Source organism: Hirundo rustica, chromosome 2 (genome assembly GCF_015227805.2).
Source record: "Hirundo rustica isolate bHirRus1 chromosome 2, bHirRus1.pri.v3, whole genome shotgun sequence".
NCBI classification, from domain to species: domain Eukaryota; kingdom Metazoa; phylum Chordata; class Aves; order Passeriformes; family Hirundinidae; genus Hirundo; species Hirundo rustica.
Genome location: NC_053451.1, coordinates 88,574,776 through 88,598,015, shown reverse-complemented (window position 1 = coordinate 88,598,015; position 23,240 = coordinate 88,574,776). Strand labels below are relative to the sequence as shown.

The following is a 23,240-nucleotide window of genomic DNA, read 5'->3' as shown; positions in this document are numbered from 1 at the left end:
CTGTATAAGGATATTCTTCAGTACAGCATTTGCCAGAATAACCCACATTGTGCTAACAACCATTACAATTACTCTCTGATCTGAATATCTGTTTTGTTTTTTTTCTCCCTGAGTTTTCCTAGACCAAGTTAATTTCTCTCAAAATATTTGTGGGAATTGAGACTCCAATCTCCCTTTTCTCTGGGAGAAAAAAAGCCAAGCACCTTTAATCATTCCTTCATCTTCTCATTATTGTGTTCTTTGCTTTCACCGTGGCAGTTAAATGTCACTCTTAAAGTTTGCTGTTCTATTGTTCCCTAGGAACAGAGCACTCACCTCTTGGGTGTGCATTATTAGTGTTTTGGAAGTTTCCTCAGTGCTATTTCTTCCATTGCCAACCTTGCCCTTACAAGTTCTTGTTGCAGCTTGTTCTCTTCTGTCCACTTTCCTCTAATGCATTTTCTTAAGCCAAGTCTGACAATTTACCTTTTCATCTTGTTTTCTCACATCACCTCCTTTCAACAAAATTCAAGCTCTCATACTAAAATCCCCTCTTCATATCCAATAAAGAATAGAATAGAATAGAATAGAATAGAATAGAATAGAATAGAATAGAATAGAATAGAATAGAATAGAATAGATGGCCTATGTAAGGATCAAATAACAGCCTGTGTTTCCTATTTACACTTTAAATCTTTCTCTTGCCACTGCTTGGACTGCATTTACTGTAAGAACTGTGTCAACAGCTCCCTAACCTGTACAAATCTCAGTCAACACAAGCTTCTAATTTCTAGTAATCTGTATTTTTAAAAGAACATTTCCTGCAGCTGGTTTCTTCCCTTTTACTTACTGTTTTTGCTTTTATCCCATTTCTGGAGTGATGCGTATTCTGGTTACACCAAGGGTCTTTCATTTATTTACAAAAACAAATGAACAAAAAAACCTACCACCAAACCCTAATTTGAACATTTTTGGAATTACTGAAGCACTTTCTTTTTTTAATCTTTTTGCTAACTACTGAATTTGTGCTCCTTCCAAATTGTGTTGCTTGTCATCCTTCAATAAAACTCACCTTTCACCTGTCTTTTCTCTGCCACCACCTCCACATGCCCTCTTCCATCTAACATTTTGCTAGATGCTCCTGTTTCCTTATCCTCTTTTCCCTAATATTTTTCAGTAACTCTAATTTTACTATGTTTTCCCTCAGCTTCCAAGTTCTCCACAGCCTCTTCCACATTACTTTGTCTGCTCAGTCCTGTCTTCTTGATTTTGCCAATTTAATCTTCTTGTCACTATGCTTGGTGCCTTTGGAAAGAGTCCTAACACTGCCAAGTTCTATTTTGGGAGAGTGCTAGAGAGTTGCTTTAAGGAATACTTTGGGTTCGAAGGTGTTTGTTTATTTGTTTGTTTGTTGAAACACGGCCTCTGGAACAGAAATGGGAACATATTGGCTTGATGCTGACACAGAATAGGGCAGTTCATCGAGCTCATGGCTTTTTCCAATAATATCTTCTGCACAAACTGTTCCAGGCTCTATTAGGCCCTGCCTGTGTCAGCGCCCACAACATATAATCACGATTAGGAAGGATATCAACAAAGCTTGACAATGTTGTTCGACAACATAGGTAACAGTGCAAGAACACACAACTGTTGTCTTCTGAAGGAAAACAACCATTAAAAAAAGGCTGGTAGCTGGTGAAAATGAGTGATTCATTTTAAAAGCTGGGAAAATGTACAGATGTGCTCCACGAAAGAAATAGGGAAGACTTTGTGTTTATTCCAGAAGAGGCGTATGTCAAATACTTCTATTTAACGGAAAACAAGTCCATAGAATGATCGTGTCTATTCAGTACCTTAATCTCGTACTTACATACTTTTTCCTACAGATACAGTACAGATGAAAAATGTCACCATTTTTCATCCTTCTGGAATGAGCTCCCCTCAGCACAACAGCACAGGCACCGTGTGTATCCGACCGCGTGTAGCTCCGTTCCCTTTCCCCTGCGTGTCTGTGCACCGTTCTGTTCTTTGCTGTCTGCTGGCCACCTCCTGCTCCCTTGAGTCCTTGCTTCTGGTGCTGCATCGTGCCTCCACTCCTCAGGAAGCCATGCTGCACCCTCGCACGCGGGCGAGGCGTGCCACGGAGGGTGTGGCGGTGACTCACTTAACTCGAGGCCTGTGTCACTGCCGGGGCTGCTGTGCAGGGCTCGGGACCGCCCCCACGGCAGGGTCCGAGGCCGAGCAGCCCCCGAGGGCTCGCTGGCAGGGGAAGGCGGGTGCCCGGCAGGGGCAGCGGTCACTCCGTGCGGGAGGCGCTGCGGTTTGATCCCCGTGGGCACCAGTTGCGTGCAGGGGGCCGGGGCTGAGCTGTGCTCCTTAAAAGAGCCCCGGCAGACCGGGGGCAATGCCTGTATTAGAAATAGAGAGGCTAGCAGGGCTAGAGGAGTAACTCTCCTCTTGTCCTCGGCACTGATGAGGTCACGCCTCGAGTGCTGTGTCCAGTTCTGGGCCCCTTAATTCAAGGATACGGAGGTGCTGGAATCGGCCCAGAGAAGGGCGACGGAGCAGGTAAAGGGTCTGGGCACACGTCCTGTGAGAAGCAGCTGCGGGAGCTGGGTTTGTTTAGCCTGGAGAAAAGGAGGCTTAAGGGAGACCTTGCCACTCTACAACCACAAGAAAGGAGGTTGCAGCCACGTGGGGGTCGGCCACTCCTCCCGGGCAACCAGGGATAGGACAGGAAGGCACAGCTTCAAGCTGCGCCAGGGTGGGTTAAGGTTGGATACTAGGAGGAATTTCTTCACGGAAAGGGTGTAAGACATTGAAGCGAGCTGTTCAGGGAGGCGGTAAAGCCACCGAGTCTAGGAGTGTTTAAGGAAAGACTAGACATGGAACTGAGTGCCATGGTCTAGCTGGCACGGTGGTATTCGATCACAGGTTAGATTCGACGATCTCAGAGGTCTTTTCCAACCTAATCGATTTTGAGACCCCGTAACTGCCGCACCGCACAGGCACCGAGGCGGCCACAAGCCCCGCGCCGCCATTCGCCCCGCCCGCCTACCTTGTGTGCCGCCCCCGCTCTCCCGGCATGCCGCGGGGCGGGGCGGCCTGGCCCGGCCCCCTGCGCGCCCTCAGCCGCGGCGGGCGGGCTCCGCCCCGGGCGGCACCGCGGGTACCTGCGCGGCGCGGGGCGGCCGCGGGGCAGAGCGCGCCGGCGGCGGCGGAGCGACCTGCGCACCCTTCTCCTGTCCTCGGCGGGCGGGGGCGGCCGGGCCATGGTGCGTCGCGCCCGGCTGGCGCTGGTGGCGGCGGCGCTGGTGGCGCTGGGGGCGCCGCCGCCGCCGTGCGCGGGCGCCCGGGCGCTGGAGTGGTACACGGCGTGGGTGAGCACGTCCTACGTGGAGCCGCTTAGCAACCGCACGGTGAGCGGCCGCACGGAGAGCGGCCGCTACGGGGACAGCTCGCCCAAGGAGAGCGCTAAGGGCCATGTGGGCATTCCCCGCGGCGCCTCGCCCCGCCACATGGAGGGCTGCGCCGCCGACACCGACTACGACGTGCCGCTGCCTCCCGGTGGCCGCGGGGCCCGCGAGGGCGACCCACCGACCTGGATCGCCCTGGTGGCCCGCGGCGGCTGCACCTTCAAGGACAAGGTCACCAACGCGGCGCGGAAGCGGGCGGCCGCCGTGGTCATCTACAACGAGGCCCGCTTCGGCAACAGCACCGTCTCCATGTCCCACCTGGGTGAGCTCGCCGAGGGGCCGGGGGGATGCTTTCGGCGGGATCGCTTTGTCTAACGCCGGCCCGCATCGGTGATGCGGCTCTGCGCGGTGAGGAATGGGGATGTGGGGAAGCAGAAATTCCTGTAAAAATGGTACAGAAAGCCGGGGTTTTGTCTTCTCTTCCTGTAAGGCACGCTAGGGTAAAAGCCGGGACCGCCTTCTGTCTCCCGAGTTACGGGCCGGGCGTCAGGGAGGAGATGCGGCGCAGCCATCGGGACCGGCAGCCGTGTGGCAGACTGGGGTGGGAGGCTTGGATCTCCTTCAGGGATACCTTTTTGCCTGCTACCCTCCGGCAGAATGCCTACAGCGGCCACAGGTAGGCCGCTTTCTGCAGGCCGTGTGGAAACGCACCGGGCATCCCGAAGATGCCTCCAGGTGCTTTTGAAGGTACAGCTGAGCTATTTGAAGATAGCTTTTGATATAGGCTTTGTTGTAATAGCTTCATCGTCCTCTCCTGCGCAGGTCTGTTGAGAGGGAGGTGTAAGCATCAGGTAATCCTTAAACGCTCGCAAATGCAGTAGGAAAACTGAATCCTAGAGAAGGATGGTGGCTTGTCTCAGCGTACTGCTGCTGCCATGTAGCCTGCAGAAGAGTTCTGTGATTTTTGCTGAAATAGGAACCCAGATGTTCTGTCACCACATTCCCCGTTTGGGCTATGACACAAAAGACTTGCTGAATTTTTATAGTTATGACAATATGAAATGCTTAAATCAAAGAGGTGGAAAACGCCTCATAACTTGGCACTAAATTCTGTTTGCTTTTGTAGATTTTTGAGAAACTGGAAGGTCTTCAGAGGAGGATACAAAGACAAGGCAAACTAAGTAAAAAATTCTGTAGATGATGCTTTTCCTACAATGAGTTTATTAGTGCCTGGGCTCTCATTCCTGGTTGTGAGGAAGGGAACGACCAGGCACTAGGATGAAGTAAAGCCATAATGTGTTTCTAAAGGAAACAAACTTATTTTCTTAGTGTAGTGAGCTGAAAATCTCAGCTAGGGAGCTGTTGCTCTATTGCACGTGTAATTTATCTATTGGAAAACACGTCTCTCCTCTTGGAATACCCAGTGGGCACCTACTGGGGGATTGGAATCATGATTATTGTTTGTAGCCTGCTGCTTGCTTGAGATCAGCCTGGCCCCTTTCATATTCTTAGCTCACTGTGAAAGTGGAGGTGAGATGCTAGATAAAATGAACCTTTGGTTTTGATCCTAGGTGGTGATTAAGATACTTTGCTGTGTAATACTGCTTTCCTCTGAAACAGTTTCTTTTTCTTGCTTTCACCCAGTATTGGCCAATCAATACCAATTTTTTTTTTTCCGCATTCTTCTCCACTCCCCATTGTAACCTCTCATAAGTGTATAAGTGTTATTTGCTCTTTTGTTTTTTATTGAATCTATTTCTCCTTCTTTCATCTTGCCCTTTTTTTTTTTTTTTTTTTTTAAGTTTCTCTTTTCTGGTGTCATCTTTGTGCTACAGAAGACCTTCTTGGGCTTAATACTCAGTTTTGGACTTCGTTAGTTTACTTAGATCTGCCCATGGCATAGAGAAGTGCTCTCTGACTGCTTGTTGGGGTTTTTTTCCTCTTAACTGGCAGAATGTTGCTGATGAAAGTTCCACCTATGTAGAGGGTGTGATTTAATGTAGTGCATATATACAATAATACATTTGTATTTATACTGACTTCGTAAATGCGGGTTCAACCTTACGATTGTTTGAATGGGATTGTAATAATATATCACAATATAATTACGAGCTCTGATGTAGTCATAAATGTTTGGTTTGTGGTTGACGCTTTCAGACTTGTAAATGTTCAAACACTTTCAGTGCACTTTGGGAATAAAGGGAAAAGGTACTGTTGGTGTTTTAAATTGTAGGCTTTTTGAAGGGAGTTGATGGAAAGGTCTGTGGAATACTGGCAAGGAAGAACGTGGAAGATAAAGCTATAGTTTACAGGATCCACATTTTCATTTCTGTGAAGGTATTTGTGAACTGGCACATAAGGAAGCAAGCTTTCCTTCTGGGAGGAGTGCTGAGGATAAATACTCTGGGAAATCTGCAGTGCAGTAACTAAGGAGTGGAGTTATATGCATAAGTAAAATCCGCTTAATGCGTTTGCAGTTAGTGGCACTGAAAATGATTTGAGATGGAACAGTGGTTACAGCTGGTAGAGATGGAGCCCAAATTATGTGAAGGCGATAGACAGCTTTTGTGAACTCAGCGCCGTCTTTTCATTATCTTCCTGGAAAACCTAACCTTTGAATTTTCTAGGATGTATGTGATACGTGTATGCTGGTTTTGTTGGTGGTCTTTTGGTATTTTTAGGCATGTTTCCACCTGAGTAAAAAGAGAGGTTCTTGATTAGGTGAAGAAATTATTTGTTATAGCGGGTATAATCTATTTTTCACCTTGTAAGCTTCATAAGTGCAGTGAGTAGGGATTCTAATGAAAGTTTTGAAACAAGAGAGTCAAGAGTGTCAATTTGTAGCCTTGAAATCCTGTCCCTTCTTCCAAAAGAAGGTTCTGCAAATGTGACTCTGCTGATATGTCTCATTTCAATCCTTTGCTCTCTGTCCAAATTACATTGTTCAAAATGCTGGATGACTTCTCTCCTCGAGGAAAGTAATAGTGACACAATTTCATGTGTGGCTGAGAAGATTTTTCCATTTGAAAAGTCTCATTTTACCCAAATGACTTGGGGAGTTGTACTTCATTTACTGAATCTGAACGACGTAAATTCAGACTTCAGTTTCACCAACTTGGCAGGCAGTCCTAACTCTGTTCATTTTTGGTGATGATGGTGAACTTAATGCAATACAGGCGCTTCAAAATGCTTTCCAAAACCAAACTAATATTGCACATAAATATTAGCTGGACTGGATTGGAGAGGCATCTGGAGAGGCAAAGTGTGGAGTATTGTGGAGACCAGACTAAGGAGGGTCAGAGGCTCAGATCTGGTTCAGAATTTAGGGCGAGGCAGAGGTATATTGCAGTGGAAAGAAAACAAGGTCTTCTGGTTCTACAGTTTTCCTGTTATACTTCATGCTGAGCACCCAACTTATTCCCCACCCCCTCAAGCTAGGATTTGGTGATCCTGGTCAGAACATAAGTTACCTTATCATAGACTATGGAATAAAATGTGGTTGTGCTCGACACGCAGGGATGGGAGGCACTGGCTAATAGTTTGAGGTAGGTCTGGATTAGGGCTTTAATTCATGGCTTGTGGATTTAAGGGAAGCTTGGAACTTAATTTGAGTGTATGACTTTGGCTACATAATGAAAATGGTCTTTGATTTGCCAGTATACATCCAACTAGTTCTTTCCTCCATTGTCATGTTTTTTTAATGCACACATATTTAACAAAACACATGCAAATTACTTTGTGCTCATGATTCTGTAAGTTCTTGCCATCTCCAGAGCAGCAGAGTTAGAGTTATTTTGGCATCTGGTTCAACTCTTTGCTGCATTGCTTGCAGCACTACTCAGAATTCTCAAATGGTGCATAATTTCTGTATTACTGCTGTTTTCTACTGAAAAATTTCCGGTGCTGTAGCTGCTGAAAGGACAGTGGCTTGCTTAAGTAAGACATGACTGTATGATGTTGAGCTGGCAATGCTGTTCTGAAGAAGCAGGAGTAACTGCTTGTATCTGTCTTACAGATAAAAGTGCATATGTATTGGAACTCAGATGATTGTATATCCAACTTGAGACAGGAGAAAATACAACATGCACCAGGGATTAGGTGAGATGAGGATGGGATAGATGGTTAAGACAAAGCTTATTATGGGATTGTTAGTGTACTGTTAACATTTGTTTGGAACAGGAGCTATAAAGAATATTTGGTGTTAATTGTGGCAATATTAGTAGGGTGCCTATGTTTAGATGAACCCATGGACTGACCTTAAACATTTTTACTAAGATAAATTGAACTCTGGGAGCTTTCTGACATTTCTCAGGAGGACAGAAACTAGAGTGTGTCTGTGATCAGTTTCCAGATGACAGAAAAATATCTTCATCTCTATGCATGAATGGGAATAAATGTTGTAGTTTGGTGTGTCTGGAATCAGGATCTGTACCTGTCCTACTTTTTCCTCATCAGTAGAGTGCTGGTTTCCTTTTGCAAGAAAATTCCATGAGTGGTAGCAGTAAAACTATCTGCAGTGGGAGGAAACATACCTTTACCTTCAGAGTTCCAAATCTGCCCTTTTTTTGCAAGTATCCTAAGGATCTGCCAGCCTTGATAATGTTAAAAAGTAGAGACTGAATTTTAAGTGGACCCAATTTCACTGAAGCGTCAATCAAACCTAGGGAAAAAAAAAAAAGAAAAAAAAGAAGAAGAAAAAAAAAAAGGTTACTCTAGCAGAGTAAAAATGTGATTATTTCTTGTAAAACAAGAAGATTATAGAAAGGCAAAGCCAATAGTGCATATATGTGACACTTGGAGTTTTCTTTATAAATGTGATTTGAGGTGTCTGAGTTGTGTGGCAGTTGAAGAAGCTGATGGAATGACTCACCATCATTTCAGTCTTTGAATAATGAGTTTCAGAGCAGCAAGCTAAAATTAGCAAGGAATGAGTTAAAACCCTTAGTGTTACAGGCTGCTCAGGGCAACTGCTTCTCTGAGACTGCTCTTGTTCCTTTTGTCATCATGGATTGCCATTATTCTTCTCCCCCTTCTGTCTCATGACCTTCAAGGCCACTTTGTTTAGTTGCATGTATTTTTTATGGCAGGTTCATCACCAAATCTTTAAAGCTGGTAAAATGCTTTTAATGCGTATTCATTTAAAAATGTATAATATGCTTATGTTAATTCTAAAAGTGGAAAGTGTCGCATTGTCTAGCAGCTATTGTGCAAAAGTAGCCTGACTTTCATTTCAAGGAAATAACTGTCTGATAGTTGGGCATTCTGGTGACAAAGCAAAGAAGGACAATACTTATTGTTGTGGGGGTTTTTAAATACTTCATAATTAGAAATAGTGCAGAGAATCAGATAGCAGGATTAAACTGATTTAAGATTTCAGGACTAAGGTGGAAATTTACTGATTGAAAAATCCAAGCTGCCTCTAATCTTGAAACTTCCTTTTCTTCCTCAAGCTTGAATGAAATCACATAAATTTTTCCAACACACTTGTACCATTGCATGGCCATCCTTAGGCACCCCTCCTGTTATTTGTAACTCTTACAATTGATTAAGGACACAGGACCTAATTTAGGTATGGGGATAGCAGTTCTTAGCAATGTAAGATAAATTCCTACTTTCATATGTTTTTTTCTTGCTAATTCCCCGTGGAGTTGTGCAGAGTCAGAGAGCAGTGTTTCACTCTCTGCTCTGAGTATCATGAGGCTTTCTGTTAGTGCTTGTGTGCTGTTTCAGCAAGAAGAACAGTATTAATTAACCAATTTGTATATGCTTGGACTTGGGGTATCGTGTGGATCCACACATTGTTGGTGAGCAGAACTAATTAGTGGAGCCTGTTGTCTGTCTGTCTTCAGCTTCACTGCTTTGTGTCTCCAAACACACCCACCAAGCAAAGCAACATAGGTGGGGTGGGTGTTACTGGTGAGCAGAGTGGTGTGCCGGAGGGGAGGCACAAGTTGGTGTAACCCTGTTAGGAAAATCTGCTTTTGTGCTGGGTCTGGATCTGGCAGACACAGGTGTAATGGTTCTTACAGTAGGTCCCCAGAGGTGGGATGGTTGTGTTAAGGTGAAGTTGAGAAGGGAGGTTTATTCAGCTAATGCCTGGAACCTTTAGTTTTCGTCCAGAGCAAACTATCTATGCCTTATGGAGGGAGGAGTTCTATGTACACAAGTGGAACTTCTGCAAATACCCCTTGGCTTGGTAGCAGAGTGGCCAGATTGAAATGCTGTCGCAGGCAGAATTGTCTCAACTAAAGGAATTTGGTTTAAATAGTTCAGGCAAATAACTCTTTGTCTTAGTAGGCAGAGGTGGCTGAGGCCGGAATGCAGCTTTGAATTTTGAAAATCCCCATTTGATGTGATGGCGTAAATAAGGAAGCCATTTCTTCTGACATAGCTTCTCTGTAAGGAATCTACCACAGCCAGAAGGGAAAAAGGCTTTAAGCCTTCAGGGGGAGGTCTTGTTACAGGTAGGTAGTTTTTTGTGAATCTGAAAAAGGTAGCTGTAACATTATAGCTTTAGGCTTTCAACTAGGAGAACCTCTCTCTTTTTCTTCCTTTCTCTCTGAATCAAGACTAGTTTCACTTTTTCTCAGAAGCAGGAGAGCAAACTATGAAGCTGTGACTTACCAAGGTGGCAGCAGTGTTGGTATGCACAAAGAAAGAACTATTCAAATAGAAATAGCATAGAACAGTGAAAATGTGACATTTTTAATAGGTACATTTGTAATTTTTTTGTAGTACTTGGTTTAGATATTTCTGAGAATACTGGGTATTCTTCCAGAAAAAGAAATGGAGTAAAATACTAGTCATTTTGCTAGTTGGTCTGGTTTTGGTGGCAGTATGTTGCCTAAAGGTTTTGCTGTTTTTTGAAATTAGGTTTCTTTTATATGGACTGAGAGCTCTAGACTTCTCATATATTGGAAAAATCCTTTTGTTTACTGCTCCCAAAAGAGTCACAAAGTATTTCTTGACAAGTCCTTGTCATGAGGTTTCATTATATTTTGAATGTTTAGTATTAAAGAATCTTGAAGTATTTCAATGTTTAAAATAATTTATTATTTAATATATTATTAAATATCTGAATCTTTTTCTCCTTTGTTTATATATCCAGTGTAATGGGGCTATAGATTCAGATTCAACCTAAATCGAAGTGTCTCTCTTTGATGTTCACATACTCTCTTCATCTGCAACTGAAATTCCCACACTGACAAATAAAAGAGCAGCTGTTACTGAGCTGCAAGCTGGAACTTAAACTGCTTCAAGATGAGTTGTGTATGACTTGTCTAGCTTTTTTGCATGGATCCACATCTTACCTCACTGTGGAATGATTACTATAGGCCTTGAACAGTAAAGATGCATCCATTGAACTTTATCTCGTGTTTGTGAGTTTTTGAAAGTAAATAAGGGATTCTTTACCAGTGAACTTTCTATCAATTCTGCTATGCCTGGAAAAAAGCACTGGAGGCTTTCCTATAACTTTGCTTACTGATCTTAACTGAAGAGGCCAAATTACACTCAAGCAAGAATGCCTACCTGTTTACTGTGACTACTGACTTCTTTCTTTTTTTATTCCCTCCAACAGGAACAGGAAATACAGTGGTGATAATGGTTGGCTATCCGAAAGGAATAGAGATACTGGAGCCAGTACGAAGAGGGATTCCAGTCACAATGAGTATTGTTGTTGGCACACGACATGTGCAAGAGTACATTAGTGGTCAATCAGTTGTGTTTGTAGCCATCGCCTTCATCACCATGATGATTATATCGCTTGCTTGGCTCATATTTTACTACATACAGCGTTTCCTGTATACGGGGTCACAGTTTGGAAACCAGGTAAATGGAGCTAATGGCACTTAAGAGTATTTACCTCCTTCTCAGGTCAAATCAGTTGCCTAACTTTGATTGTTTATTGAAGCATTCTTGAAGATCTGTGCCTTCTTCCTATTTTGCTAACTGCAAATGCTGCTCAGCAACAGTCAGTGCGGCTAATAAGCACTATGCTAATTGGCATTGCAAGTTTGACTAGTCATAATTATTAGATGCTCATATGAAGTAATGAGAAATACATTTAGCCACTTGTCAACAACAAAGTAAGGGCAGCTTCATACGTGATCTGTCACCTAACTGAACTTCCTTTTGACATGAAAAGTTATTTTCATTCTTCAGTAATTTTCATTTTGAAAGTATTAACTTCACTAACTAGACTTTTTTTAGTGGGAAGAAACTGTGGTAAGTTTTTTTTTTTTTTTTTAATTTTCTTATAAAACCCACAAGTTCTTTGGGTTAGAATTTTTCTTTCTAAAGCTTTATGAAAACTACTTTTGCTATTTGTAATTCTACAACTCCACTATAGAGTTACTGAATTACAACAGACTAGAAAGTGCATGTGTGGTGAGACTCAGCTGTCTTGGGCTACTCAAGGTGCTGAGAACAATGAGAGTACTGAGGAGGTTTGGAAGGAGTAATTTTGCTACTTATTTGCCCTTTTCGCATTTCTGTACTTGCAAGGAAAAAAAGCCAGCTTTACTTTTTTTCATCTGAGGAAAGTACTTCATCATAGAGCAGTTTAGGCTGGAAGGGACCTCTAGACTCCTGCAATCAAGAGAATGGCACTTACCTATGTTTTTCAGCCACTGCAAGTAGTTTAGGTTTCTTCCATGATCATCAGCAGCTCTACCGTTTGCAGGTTCTTTTTTTTCTCCTCAATTCAGAAAAAAATAATTGTTTCAATTAGTGCTTAGCGTTTGGACTTCCCCTGCCTTTTCCTCAACAATGTAGATTCTAGCTTTGGGGGAAGAGGGAAGGGATTTTTGTTTGCTTTCAGAAGTCTGAACTCTGTTTAGGACTTAGAGGACTCAGAGGACTCTTCTAGAAAAATACTTAATTTCTCTTTTCAATAATTGAGGATAACACACAGGACTGCTGTATTGGTTAAATTTGTGGTCTTCCTGGAGTTTTGGTTTCCTAGTCTTTTTTACTAAGGTTTAAATCTTAGCATTTACTTTCTGAGAATACTTTTGGGAAAACAAAATTTTTGGTAAGTACTTATAGGAAAAGGTATGTGTTTCTGTGTTGTAACAGTTGTTTGGTGAAAAAAGTTGCTTCTTCCTGTTGCCTTTTAGATAGTTCACACGGAGGAAAGTTCACATGCTTTATGAAGCATCATATACTTAAGGATGTGAATGTGATGTTTCTTAGAAACACGTGCCACAGACTCATAATAGGATTTTGCTATTGTCATCCAAATGCCAGTAGATTTTTCCAGTGCTTGTCATCCAAGTGCTTCTTAAATAAATGAAACTGTCTAGCTTTAGAAGGTTTTGTCATTTTCTCAATTCTTTCTCTTCTAAAATGGCCATTGAAAATAAAAATGATGCAAAGTTGGAAAATGTTTTGATGATATTAGTTGAGATGCATTATCAAGAGTCTTAAAGGAATTTTTGAAATAAAAAGCCACTTTCTAATCCAAGTCTTTTTGTTTGGCTTACAGACTCAGTTAAAACTTGTGAGTTAAATATGTTATGCTTTAAAGTGAGCTGCAGTGTAACTGCTAGATGAAGATGGGTATCTTAAAATCTCTTCTAATATCAGTTTAGCAGTAAAACTATAGAAGAGCTCCTTGCTACTGAAGGTGAAAACAGGACTGTGCAGAAAACCCTGAGAAGGTGGAATAGGCTTCTGCTGCCGGTTTTGTTAATTTCTGGGAGACCTTGCAGACTACTTATCTTTAACACCATAGAAATTAAAATATCACCATTTTCAGTACTATACATTTGTAAAATAATATATGTCATCATGGTTATTACAGAGAAAATTTGCCATTATGGGTTTGGGGTTTTTTTAATTCCTTTATGACATTTCTTTATTGAGGGTTGCTGCTAGACAGGTCAGCATCTGTCATCTGGGAGTGTTTAGTTTCTCAGTTTCTTGCAGTAGCTAGCACTTTGTCTTGGACTACAGTATTGCTTTCTTTTCTCTCTTCCCCTCTAAACATAATTACACTGCATAGAAGTCCAGTATGGTGCATCATGTCTGTAAAGCCTTTCTTGTCATCTCCTTTGCATAATGTGTCCTTTCAGTGCAAAGCTTTGTCCAACGCAGGAGACGGCATTTAACTGAGGGGAAGTATTAATAGCTACAAGCAGCCTTTTGACCTGGTGGCCAGCTGTAGGCTGCCTGGCAGGATTCCACCTTCTCCCAGGCTGGTGCAAAACGTACGGTGTGCCTGCTCATGGGCTTGCCCAACTGGAAGGTCTGGTTATATGGCTCTTGTTACAGCTCTGCTCGCCTCTAAACCTACGCGGGTTTCAGCTTTGCTGTGTGGGAAGGGCCGTAATGCCGGCAGTCGGGATGCGCGGCTGCGGCTGCCGGTGTGCGCGGCTCAGCCCTGCGCGGCTGCGGCTCCTCCTGCGAGCAGAGCGCTTACTGAACATCCGCTGGCTGGAAATATTTTATAAACTAAGTCATTGCCCAGAGAGCAATTAATTTTTTTAGATGCTTTCAGAAGACTCAGTAATCCACGTGGAAAATATTTTAAAACTTTGAAATGTAATTCCTGAAACTACTGTCTATACTAACACTTAAAATCTTATTTCAAGGGACATAGGAAAGAAACCAAGAGAGCCATCAGCCAGCTTCAGCTGCATACAGTGAAACGTGGAGAAAAGGTAATTCGGTGTCTCTGGTTATTGCTGTTAAGTTTTAAAAATGGTTGTAAGGTCTCCAAAGAATTTAAAATAAAATTGCCACAACATAATTGCAGTGTGACTGAGTTGTTGCTTATGTTAGGGCCTTTGTTTAAAAGGCAAAATTTAAAAATAAAGAGTCATATTTGAACTACTTATGAAATTAAGGCTACTTTGTTGCAAATAGTATCTAGTTATACAGAATTTATAGGAGGCTGGTAGGGTAAAGATGAGGAAACATTGCTATCTTTTCAGCACTTGAAAACATCAACAAGTGGATTGCAAAACACTTCCTCACAGTTCTTACAGCTGATGTAATGTTCTGTTTTCTTAAAAGAATATTCACCTTCTTATTGATCAGAAGGCCTTAAAAATATAAAAAGTTTTGAAAAATAAAACACTTGTTTCATCTTTTGACATAAAATACATTAAGGAGCTGTGTAGGCTTAACCTGAAGCATAAATTTTTTAAAGTACATTTCTGTGTTGTGAAGTTAATCTAAAAATTAAAGCAGCTTTTAGGAAGTTGGCTTTGACAGCATACGGCCTAAACCCAGCTGTATTAGAATAACTGAAGTAGAAAAAGCCAACATTTTGAAAGAAAATATTTTAGTTGGCGTTTCGGGAATGCTGATCCTAGATGCAAAATTAGCTTCTGACTAGATTTCTGCTGCTACATAGGCATTTTTTTCCCTCCAACCCTTGTCTTACTGGATGAGTTTTTATTTAAGGAATGATTTACTTGGAGATGAAAAACAAGGATTAGGTTATTTTTAAGTCTATGAATAAAATTAAAGTGAGAAAAGACATTGATATGTAAAAACTTTAAAAGCTGTGGTCCAGCAGAAACTGTTCTGCTTAGGTCATGTGCTACAGAGAATATGTCCATCATTTAGTAAATCAGTCATGAAACTTAAAAAATCCAAAAAATGTCTTTGAACTTACTTGCCTTTTCCTTCTGTGTTTTCAGCATGCTTAAATAGTATTTTGTGAGTATTTCTTACTTTTAATTAGATTACTTTTTGTTGGAGTTTAGCATATATTTCAAGCTGTGAACAGAGGGATATTCATACTTCAATTCATAAATGGTAACATCAGAGATCAAGGAAGATGGAATTGAACCCAAACTTGTGTAAAGCTATCAGACCATAATGTCAGCATAGGAAGAAAGGGATGTAGAAGGGTCACAATGAAACCTGTGTTAAAAACCACACAGAAGATGTTAACAGCTTTTAACACTGATGTTCGGTAAAATCCTCCAAATAGGATTTGTATTGTGTGATTCTTGCAGTAATAGAGAGAGCTCCTTCCAATAAACAGACCCTTGACTAAAGTAAATAAGATGGGAGAATTTGTTGTCATACAGCATGCTGGTTATTCCGATGAGTGCCATGTTTATTAAGAAGTGTAGAATGAGATAAGGTTACAATCTCTGTTAAAATAGAGCTTTTCTAAGTGGTAAATCTCATTAATGTGATTTGAATCAACCTGCTATCACCAATTTTATGTAACTTATTGATGCAGAGGTATTTTCATGAACTGATAGAAATTTGTCTGGACCTTTGTCCTGTCTATTCCATAAATGTCCTTTTTTTTTTTTTTTTTTTTAAATATTCCCTTTCAGCCATTTAAAAGGGGTCTCTTTTGTTGTGACGCAGTACAGTCTTTCATTATTCCCTCTTGAGGCTGAGATATTTAACTAAAAATAGGTCAGATATTAAAGTGTATTTGCTATCGTGTAGATTTTTCCTGAGAAGCTTATGGGATTATTGTAAAATGGACACTCATTTGAGTATGTGCTACATATGGTGTGCTTTTGCCTCTTGTACAGAATAAAAAATAACTTGTTTTAGAATAAGCACTTGTGTTAATTTTGCTTACGTAAAAGAGCAGTCTTAATGTGATTTACTTGGGAATTTAAGGCATTAATTGTGTAAATTGATAGCATGCAAAGGAGGCAAATACTGGACTTGAACTTGAAAGTTTCCCTGTAGAACTAATTAGTTTGAATGTTTGCATTGAAACTGAAGTGCTTCAGTAAGTTGTAAATCAAAAAATATTAAATTTGGAGGGATGAAAGCAGAGTTTTCCCTCTGTCTGCTCTTCTAATACTTAGATTTTATACAGCCCAATTAATGTTGGATTATTTTTTTTGTATCTGGAGCTATCCATCATATTCACACTGCAACACTAAGCATGGCTTCAAGAAGACAGTAAGACCTGTTAGAAAAGATATTTAACCCTTAGATAAAAATAGAAATGGGGAAATTATGTTCTGTCTAGTGTGAACTTTGAGAAAATTTTAAACCCAAATTGTATACTTGTGTTCTGGCTATGAAGGAATATCTGCTAGGATGTGGTAGGAAAAAAAAAAAAAAAAAAGATGAAGAGGTTTACAGTATTCAATCCAAAAAATCTATTCCTGCTCTTGAAAATCTTTGGGACTGTTCATTCAGAATTAGATTACACACTTTGATTTGTGCTGACCTCTTTTAAAATGTTTTCAGCTTATAGCTACTTTCAACTGAACCATTCCTGTGCTCCCATGAACAAAGCCAATGTGTGAGATCTAATGAATTACTTAGGATGCCATGTATAGCTATTTAAAATACAAAATCTGGGTTTGGCTGCTTTTAGTATTTGATAACTTTATCAAATCACCTTGATAGAATCTCAAATTAAATGAGGTTGATTTTTTTATTTGCTATACCATTTAATATATTTTGCCTTCTTTGAAGCTAGCTATTACACAAAGCTTGTTCTGGAATGACATATGAATATAATACACTCAAATGTGTTGTCATATTTAGGGTTTAGATGTTGATGTGGAAAACTGTGCTGTGTGCATTGAGAACTACAAACTGAAGGACACTGTCCGAATTCTGCCATGCAAGTAAGTTGTCATAGTTATTCTTTACTCTTTAGCATGTTTTTCTGAAGAAATGGGATGAATTTCCTATAAATTCTTCTGAACTTCTGGTGGCAGAGCTGAGGCTGCCATTTGCATGGCCTCCTAAATGTTGAAGGGCACTGTGTGACCGTGTAGCACTTCATATGTATGTGGGAGCAATTGGGAGAACTGTAGGGGTGAAGTAGAGCTTGCTTAAATTGGGAGGGTACGCTGTTGAACTGGTAACTGCATGGTGTCTTTGTGGTTATTAGCATCTCCTCTTCAGAAAGCTGGCATGAACCAAAAGGTTTCCAGAACCATGTCTGTCCTAGTGAATTGAGCAGCAGCTAATCATCAAGATTATAAAGGAAAGGTTTATTTTGGATGTGTTAACTTGCACACTGTTTGAAGGAGGGGTGTGTGGCTTTCATGATAAGTTCTAAAGAGCATTTATTTTCTTTAGGCACATCTTCCATAGAACATGCATTGATCCTTGGCTTTTGGACCACCGAACTTGTCCAATGTGTAAACTAGATGTTATCAAAGCTCTGGGATACTGGGTATGTTGCATGCTACTTTAATCTTCAAAGTGGAAGTACAGTCTAGAGGCAAGACTTCATGTAACTGTTCAGAATGAGAGCAGCTGTTATTTGACAAGACTCGAGAAGCTGGGCAAAGATACAAAGAGTAATTGAATGAGAACCAGAAAAATAAGGGAATTTTATGGGTAAGAACTTAAATATATCAAGTAGCTTATGAATCTCCTTTGATAACCAATTTTTTTCTAGCTGATGATATTAAGGAATTTGAAGCAGAGGTGAGGCTGTTCACTCAGGCTGCAAAAATATAACTGAACTAAATAAACCTAGAACATATATTTGATGTTGAGAACTGCGATTCAGAGGAAGAAATCATAGTTTTTCTATGTAGAATGTTTGTGTACTTCCACATATGCCCCGTGATTTATCCCTTAAATGAGCCGGTACCTAAAACCTTCCTAAAGACATTCACCAGAAACTGGTAAAGTAGAGAAAATGATGTGCTCTCATTTCTTTCTGACAGCACCAGAAAAGAGAGATGAAGACACATGCGGTAGGTTACTCAGTCACTGTTGATAAATAGTCTCGAGTTCCACTAAAATGCTATAGGCAAGAATGTGCCTCTCTTATCTCCTACTGATCTACAGAGATCTCTAAAAAATAGGGGTGGATTTTTGGTTTCAGGGACTTTCCTTTCATAGACTAGGTCTGTGTTTTGACTACCTTTTCTCTTACTTCATTGCAGAGACTTACCAGATCTGTGGAAGAGTGTTCTGAATTACTGTTTTGTTTTTTCAAAGGGGACAATACTCTTGCTATGTAATATGCATATACCAGATTTTGGTGCTTCTGTTTATTAAGTCAGACTTTACCTGGGTGTTGCAATGTCGTTGTCATGTGGAGTAGCTATTGTTATATTAGCACCTTGGTATCTGCTCACATTCAATTCCTGGGGTTGATGTATCTTGTGTTATATGCAGAAGGACTTATCTTTTTAAACACAGGCTGGAAACTGAAATACTCTAACCTTCAGGATAATTATATTCCCTGAATTTGTGCTGTTGCAGAGGATACTGGTACTAAGCCCAATCAGGAGGAGTAATAACTCCCCTGCATGTTGGCTAAAATGGCTTTTGGAAAGCAGATTGAATTGGATTATATTAAATAGAGAAACCCGGTTCATTTTTCTGATGAAATGAGGTAAATGGGTCCTGCATCAATCGTTCAAGCCTCACTGAAGCTAATAATGTGAGAAACCATTCAGGAATTTTTTTCCAGCTTAATTTTCAGTTTTATCCAGGTTGCCCAATCTCATCTGTGGAGTGATTGCCTGAATTTTTTTACTGATATGAAGAAAAGAAATGCAAAGAGCAAGGCAGCTTCTCTCAGCACTGCACTCTGAACCTGCAAAAAAGAATATGCAGCCTTATTATAGAAATATACTAAACCTTCTTCAGAGAGGCTCAAGGCTCAGTTCAGTTATGGACAACAAATACTTCTGATGCTTCTACATTTTTAAAGAAGTAGAAAAAAGGCACTAAGTCCTATGACGTGACTTTTGTAAAGAGCAGACTTCAGTGGTCAAGTTCTTCATTATGCTATTTTTTGTGAGAGAAAGAACTGCAGTTCAGCATGTCTCACTGATTTTGTAGAGCATTACTGAATTTTGTAGTTTCAGTGCTTATTTAACTGTTTCTAAGTTTTGGAAACCAAAATCATTAATGCCCCCTTCCGTCTGCAGAGATAAAGATAAGTATCTTGTGTTCAATTGTAGCATGTCTACAGCTCATTAAAATTCAGTACATTTTAAATTATGCTGATCTGATGCTACAGAAAGAAGCAGCCTAGAATTTCTTAAATTTTAAGATGGGCCTTTGCTAGTTGTTCAAGGAAGGGAAAAATACTTGCTAGTAAGCAAAAAAGTAGCTGCTTAAACTGCAATATATTTGCAGTTATAATTAATATATATTTAAATTTTATATTTGCAGTTATATTAATATATATTTAAATAACACCAGTATGCCTATGGCAATGATGGTAGTTTAACTGTAGAAACAGAGCTGTATGTATAGGACTTTGATCCATTCTGAAAATTAATTCAGATTTGTATAACTCATGCTACACAACAGGTGAAATAGATTCCTTTGCCTGTGCTGCAGAGGTTGCATTCCTGCAAAGTGACAAGCCAGTGTGTTTGTGTTTTTGGAACAGACTTAAAGTTAGGCTGGAGACAGAGGAGGAGAGAATTTGGTTCTGATATAAATGTTTGTTCACCCTAGTAAAAAAAATTTGGCCAACTACTATAATGAAAAAAGAGGATTTGGAGACTTCTGCAGACTCAGAGGATCAATAGGTTTCCTCACTGGGGCTTTGTATGTGCTGAGCCTGCTCCTAACCTTCGGCAATACTGTTGCTACAATATTGAAATAAACCATCCAAAAGGCTGACTGGGTGGATTCTTCCTGTTGCTGCTCTTGGCTTTGTGGTGGCTTTGGAAAAGTGGCTTTTCTTTTGGGTGGCTTTCTTTCTTTGCAGTCAGACAATAACCTTGAAAGTGGACAATATCAACGCTGTTCCCAGGAGTGCACATGTAATAGCTAAAAAAATGGTCTTTTTTCCAATAAGGTGAGGTTACAAAAGGTGACATGGAGGAATGTTGATGTCTGATGGTAGATGGAAGTGACAGTTAAATATGCTTAATTTTGAAGGGGGACACGGAAGATGTACTTGAAATTCCAATACCTGAATCCATAAGTGGCAGCGTTTCAGTCGGAAGTCTGAGTATTGCTTTGCAAGATGATGACAGGAACGAAGTAAGCGAATTGTCAGCTTCCTCCACTAATGAATCTGTATTGCAGTGTACCAGCTTAAAAGAGGATGCAGGGGAAACCACAGCATTGCTTGGTAAGTAATACAGTGGACTGGACAAACCTTAGCACTAGACATTGCATTAGAAGCCCTTCTCTAGCTGGTGTGAGCAGTTAGTACTGCAGTGCAAAGCAGACTGAGTGGTGGCACTTACTACTGGTCTTCAAAAAATACAAGCGGATTTTCAAAGAACTCTGTCAAACTGGAAATAACTGGATTTGGGGGAAAGGAAGATGTTAGCACTGTCTTAAGAGGATTATCCAGAGAATCTCAAAAACCTTAGGTATATATGAGTATGAAGTTTGTTGCCAGAGTCTGGATTAATGTAACAGATAACGCATATTAAAATGGTAAAAGAAGAAACAATTTTTCTTTTAATTCCTGATTTCTAGATGTGGATGCCAGTAATAACCGGCATGGAGAACATCTATCTAATGGAAATTCCCACTGAACTGCTTCATGGAAGATATCTTGAATAGACTGTTGAAGAACTATTATTTTTTATTTAATTAATATGGACTTTTGTCTAGTGAACAGAAAAATAACAATGTAAATTATTTTACCTTTCAAACTTTTCTAGCTGGTGTTCCAAAAGGGCTAATAACTAAGAATTTTGTACACAGGAGGATTTTATAAAATCTCCTCTGGATGTTTCATCCTAAAAAAAAATGCAATAACCCTTTTTCTGTAAGCATTGTTGCAATGTCATTGTGTTCCAGAGGGCTGTAACAAAGATGAAGACTAGGCAGTGAAAATAAGGTAGAATGTGTAACGGTTAAATATTTTGGATGCACTATTTACATTCAGTATGTACACATGGAGAATACTTAACAAGTCTATGACTATTAAAATGTTCTGAAAAGTTCTGATCTGTTGTAATTGGAGGTGAATAGTCTTAGAAAAGACGTTAACCTTGAAGGAATCAAATAACTTGATGGATATGTTGTGTGTCCTTTTCTTGTGGTGGAAAAATTGCTGGTTGCAACATGTAACAAATACTTATTCTATCTTGTAATGTGTTCTGCTCAGAGTGGATGCTGGGAAAAGGAAACCTTCTCCATCTTGCTAGCTTTTTATACTGAATTTGGCAGTAGTAGGTTATGCTAGGTGGTCTTCACGTGCTGAGCATGTAGACATTTAGTATATGCACACTGATTACCTCTTTCAATCTTAAACTCAATAGAACAGAGGTAAAGGGCTAATTATGGCTAAAACATTTATTAGTCTATTTATAAGAATTTACGTAATTTCTTCTTGCTCCTGTTCCCATCCTGACCCACTTTATGTACAAATTTAAACCGTTTCTTAAGAAACACAAAGTTTAGGTTTGTTTTGCTTTTTCTTTTCTTTTGCATAGAGATGCTGGAATTCTCTTGGATATTCCACATTAGGAATTTTGACTGGGTTTGCCATTAGCTTTTATTCCTTTCTTTTAGATTAGCAGTATTGTGCCTTATAGTAAAACACTTAAAAAATCTGAAGCATCTGAGAGTCAATATAAACTCTGGCATCTCCCATTATGACCTCTTATTCAAATATTTATATACTGTAAGTGGTATAAGGAATTGCTAAACTGTTTTGTAAAGAAATACGTATGTTTAAAACACTACTTAAGAGTGTTAAGTGAATTGTTTAGGATTTTAGCATTATCATGTTATAAATAATATGCTACATTCCTCAATTTTCTTTTGTAAAGCTGTTGCTACAGATTGCTCAAAAGAGTGTCTTTCACTAGACATTTGTTTTAGAGTGCATTTTGTTTTTAAAATGTATATTTGGAATGTTTTTAAGAAAATATGCAATTCTTTTTCTAACTTATACTGAGCTTCAATAGAAGCAATAACTTTTTTAATTTTAAAATGAATGTTCCAGAAATGACAGAAGGGGAAATATAATCTGAACTTCTGTTTTGCAGAGCAGATGTTTCACCCTAAATTTCCTTCAAAAAAAGGGAAAAAATTCCTGTTAATGCCTACTTTAAAAAAATCTGCCTCTTCCCTGTAGGAGTATAACTTTTAGGTTTACTGGAAAACTGTCAGGTTGTAGTTCTGATGTCACCAGCAGGTGCAAGTTTTTGTGATGCCTTTATCTTACAAGAAGCACATGAGAATGGAATATGACTGACCAACCATCTCCAAAACTGAACAAATAAATAAACAACCCACAACTAAACCAGACAATGTGTAGGGACACTTACGTCTCCAAAAGAAGCTTATCAGCATTTCCAGAACTGCCTTTTTAACTATCTCTTCAGTATTAAAAACTAAGTCTTCTCCCTCTTCTTTAACACAAAACTGAACATTGAAATAGTAAATGTTGAGAGGGTTTAAACTCTAGCTCAAGGAGGAACCAAAAGAGAAGTTACCAAGAGAAGTGTTGTCAGTCTGTGGATTGTGTCTTGCTGATACCTACAGCACAGTATTCATTCTGGAGAGGAGAATTGTGGTAAGTACTTGAGCTTTTATGTAATATCTATAAAACCAAAAGCTTTTCTTAAGAACTAAATCTGAAATCTGGCAGAAAGCTGGAAGAAAAGCTAAGGAACCTGCAACCTGAAAAGTGTTATAAAATCTGTTGTGTGCTGACTTACAAACATACCTGAGTATGAAGACTCCTGAGGTCTGTTTCACATGCTGGCACTGCACCTGTTTCATTCAGTCATTCACAAAAATAGTTACTGTTGCTTCAGTCAAGTAGGTTTGCACATAGTTATCTTTGATATAGTCAGGTCTGGTAAGGCCAGCTGTGCTGCTGAGGAGTGATGACAATAAAAGGCCGAATTGCAGTGCCTCCAGCAAGCAGTTTGCTCTCCTTGGAAGCACAATGACAAAAATCATCCGAAGCGTTATCACTAGTCTGACCTCAGT

At 40.1% G+C, this 23,240-nt stretch overlaps 1 protein-coding gene and 1 non-coding gene across 2 annotated transcripts; both read left to right on the top strand.

Annotated features, from left to right (window-relative positions):
• The first annotated feature begins 3,239 nt into the window (after nucleotides 1-3,239).
• Nucleotides 3,240-21,239, top strand: RNF149 (ring finger protein 149). Its single transcript, XM_040091289.2, has 7 exons — nucleotides 3,240-3,717; nucleotides 10,975-11,225; nucleotides 13,991-14,059; nucleotides 16,887-16,969; nucleotides 17,430-17,526; nucleotides 20,214-20,409; nucleotides 20,766-21,239. Exons 1-7 carry the CDS (start codon nucleotides 3,252-3,254, stop codon nucleotides 20,822-20,824), a joined length of 1,221 nt encoding a protein of 406 aa, XP_039947223.1. The 5' UTR covers nucleotides 3,240-3,251; the 3' UTR covers nucleotides 20,825-21,239.
• Nucleotides 21,240-23,123: 1,884 nt separating this feature from the next.
• Nucleotides 23,124-23,240, top strand: LOC120749719 (small nucleolar RNA SNORD89). The gene has a single exon (XR_005699769.1). It is a non-coding gene; the product is annotated as a small nucleolar RNA SNORD89 (small nucleolar RNA).

Excerpts from the sequence above, each read along its gene's own strand:
- RNF149 (XM_040091289.2), top strand. The coding sequence starts at position 3,252 with ATGGTGCGTCGCGCCCGGCTGGCGCTGGTGGCGGCGGCGCTGGTGGCG. Across the intron at positions 14,060-16,886 it reads CAGTGAAACGTGGAGAAAAG|GGTTTAGATGTTGATGTGGA; the intron begins GTAATTCGGTGT and ends TGTCATATTTAG. Across the intron at positions 17,527-20,213 it reads TCAAAGCTCTGGGATACTGG|GGGGACACGGAAGATGTACT; the intron begins GTATGTTGCATG and ends TTAATTTTGAAG.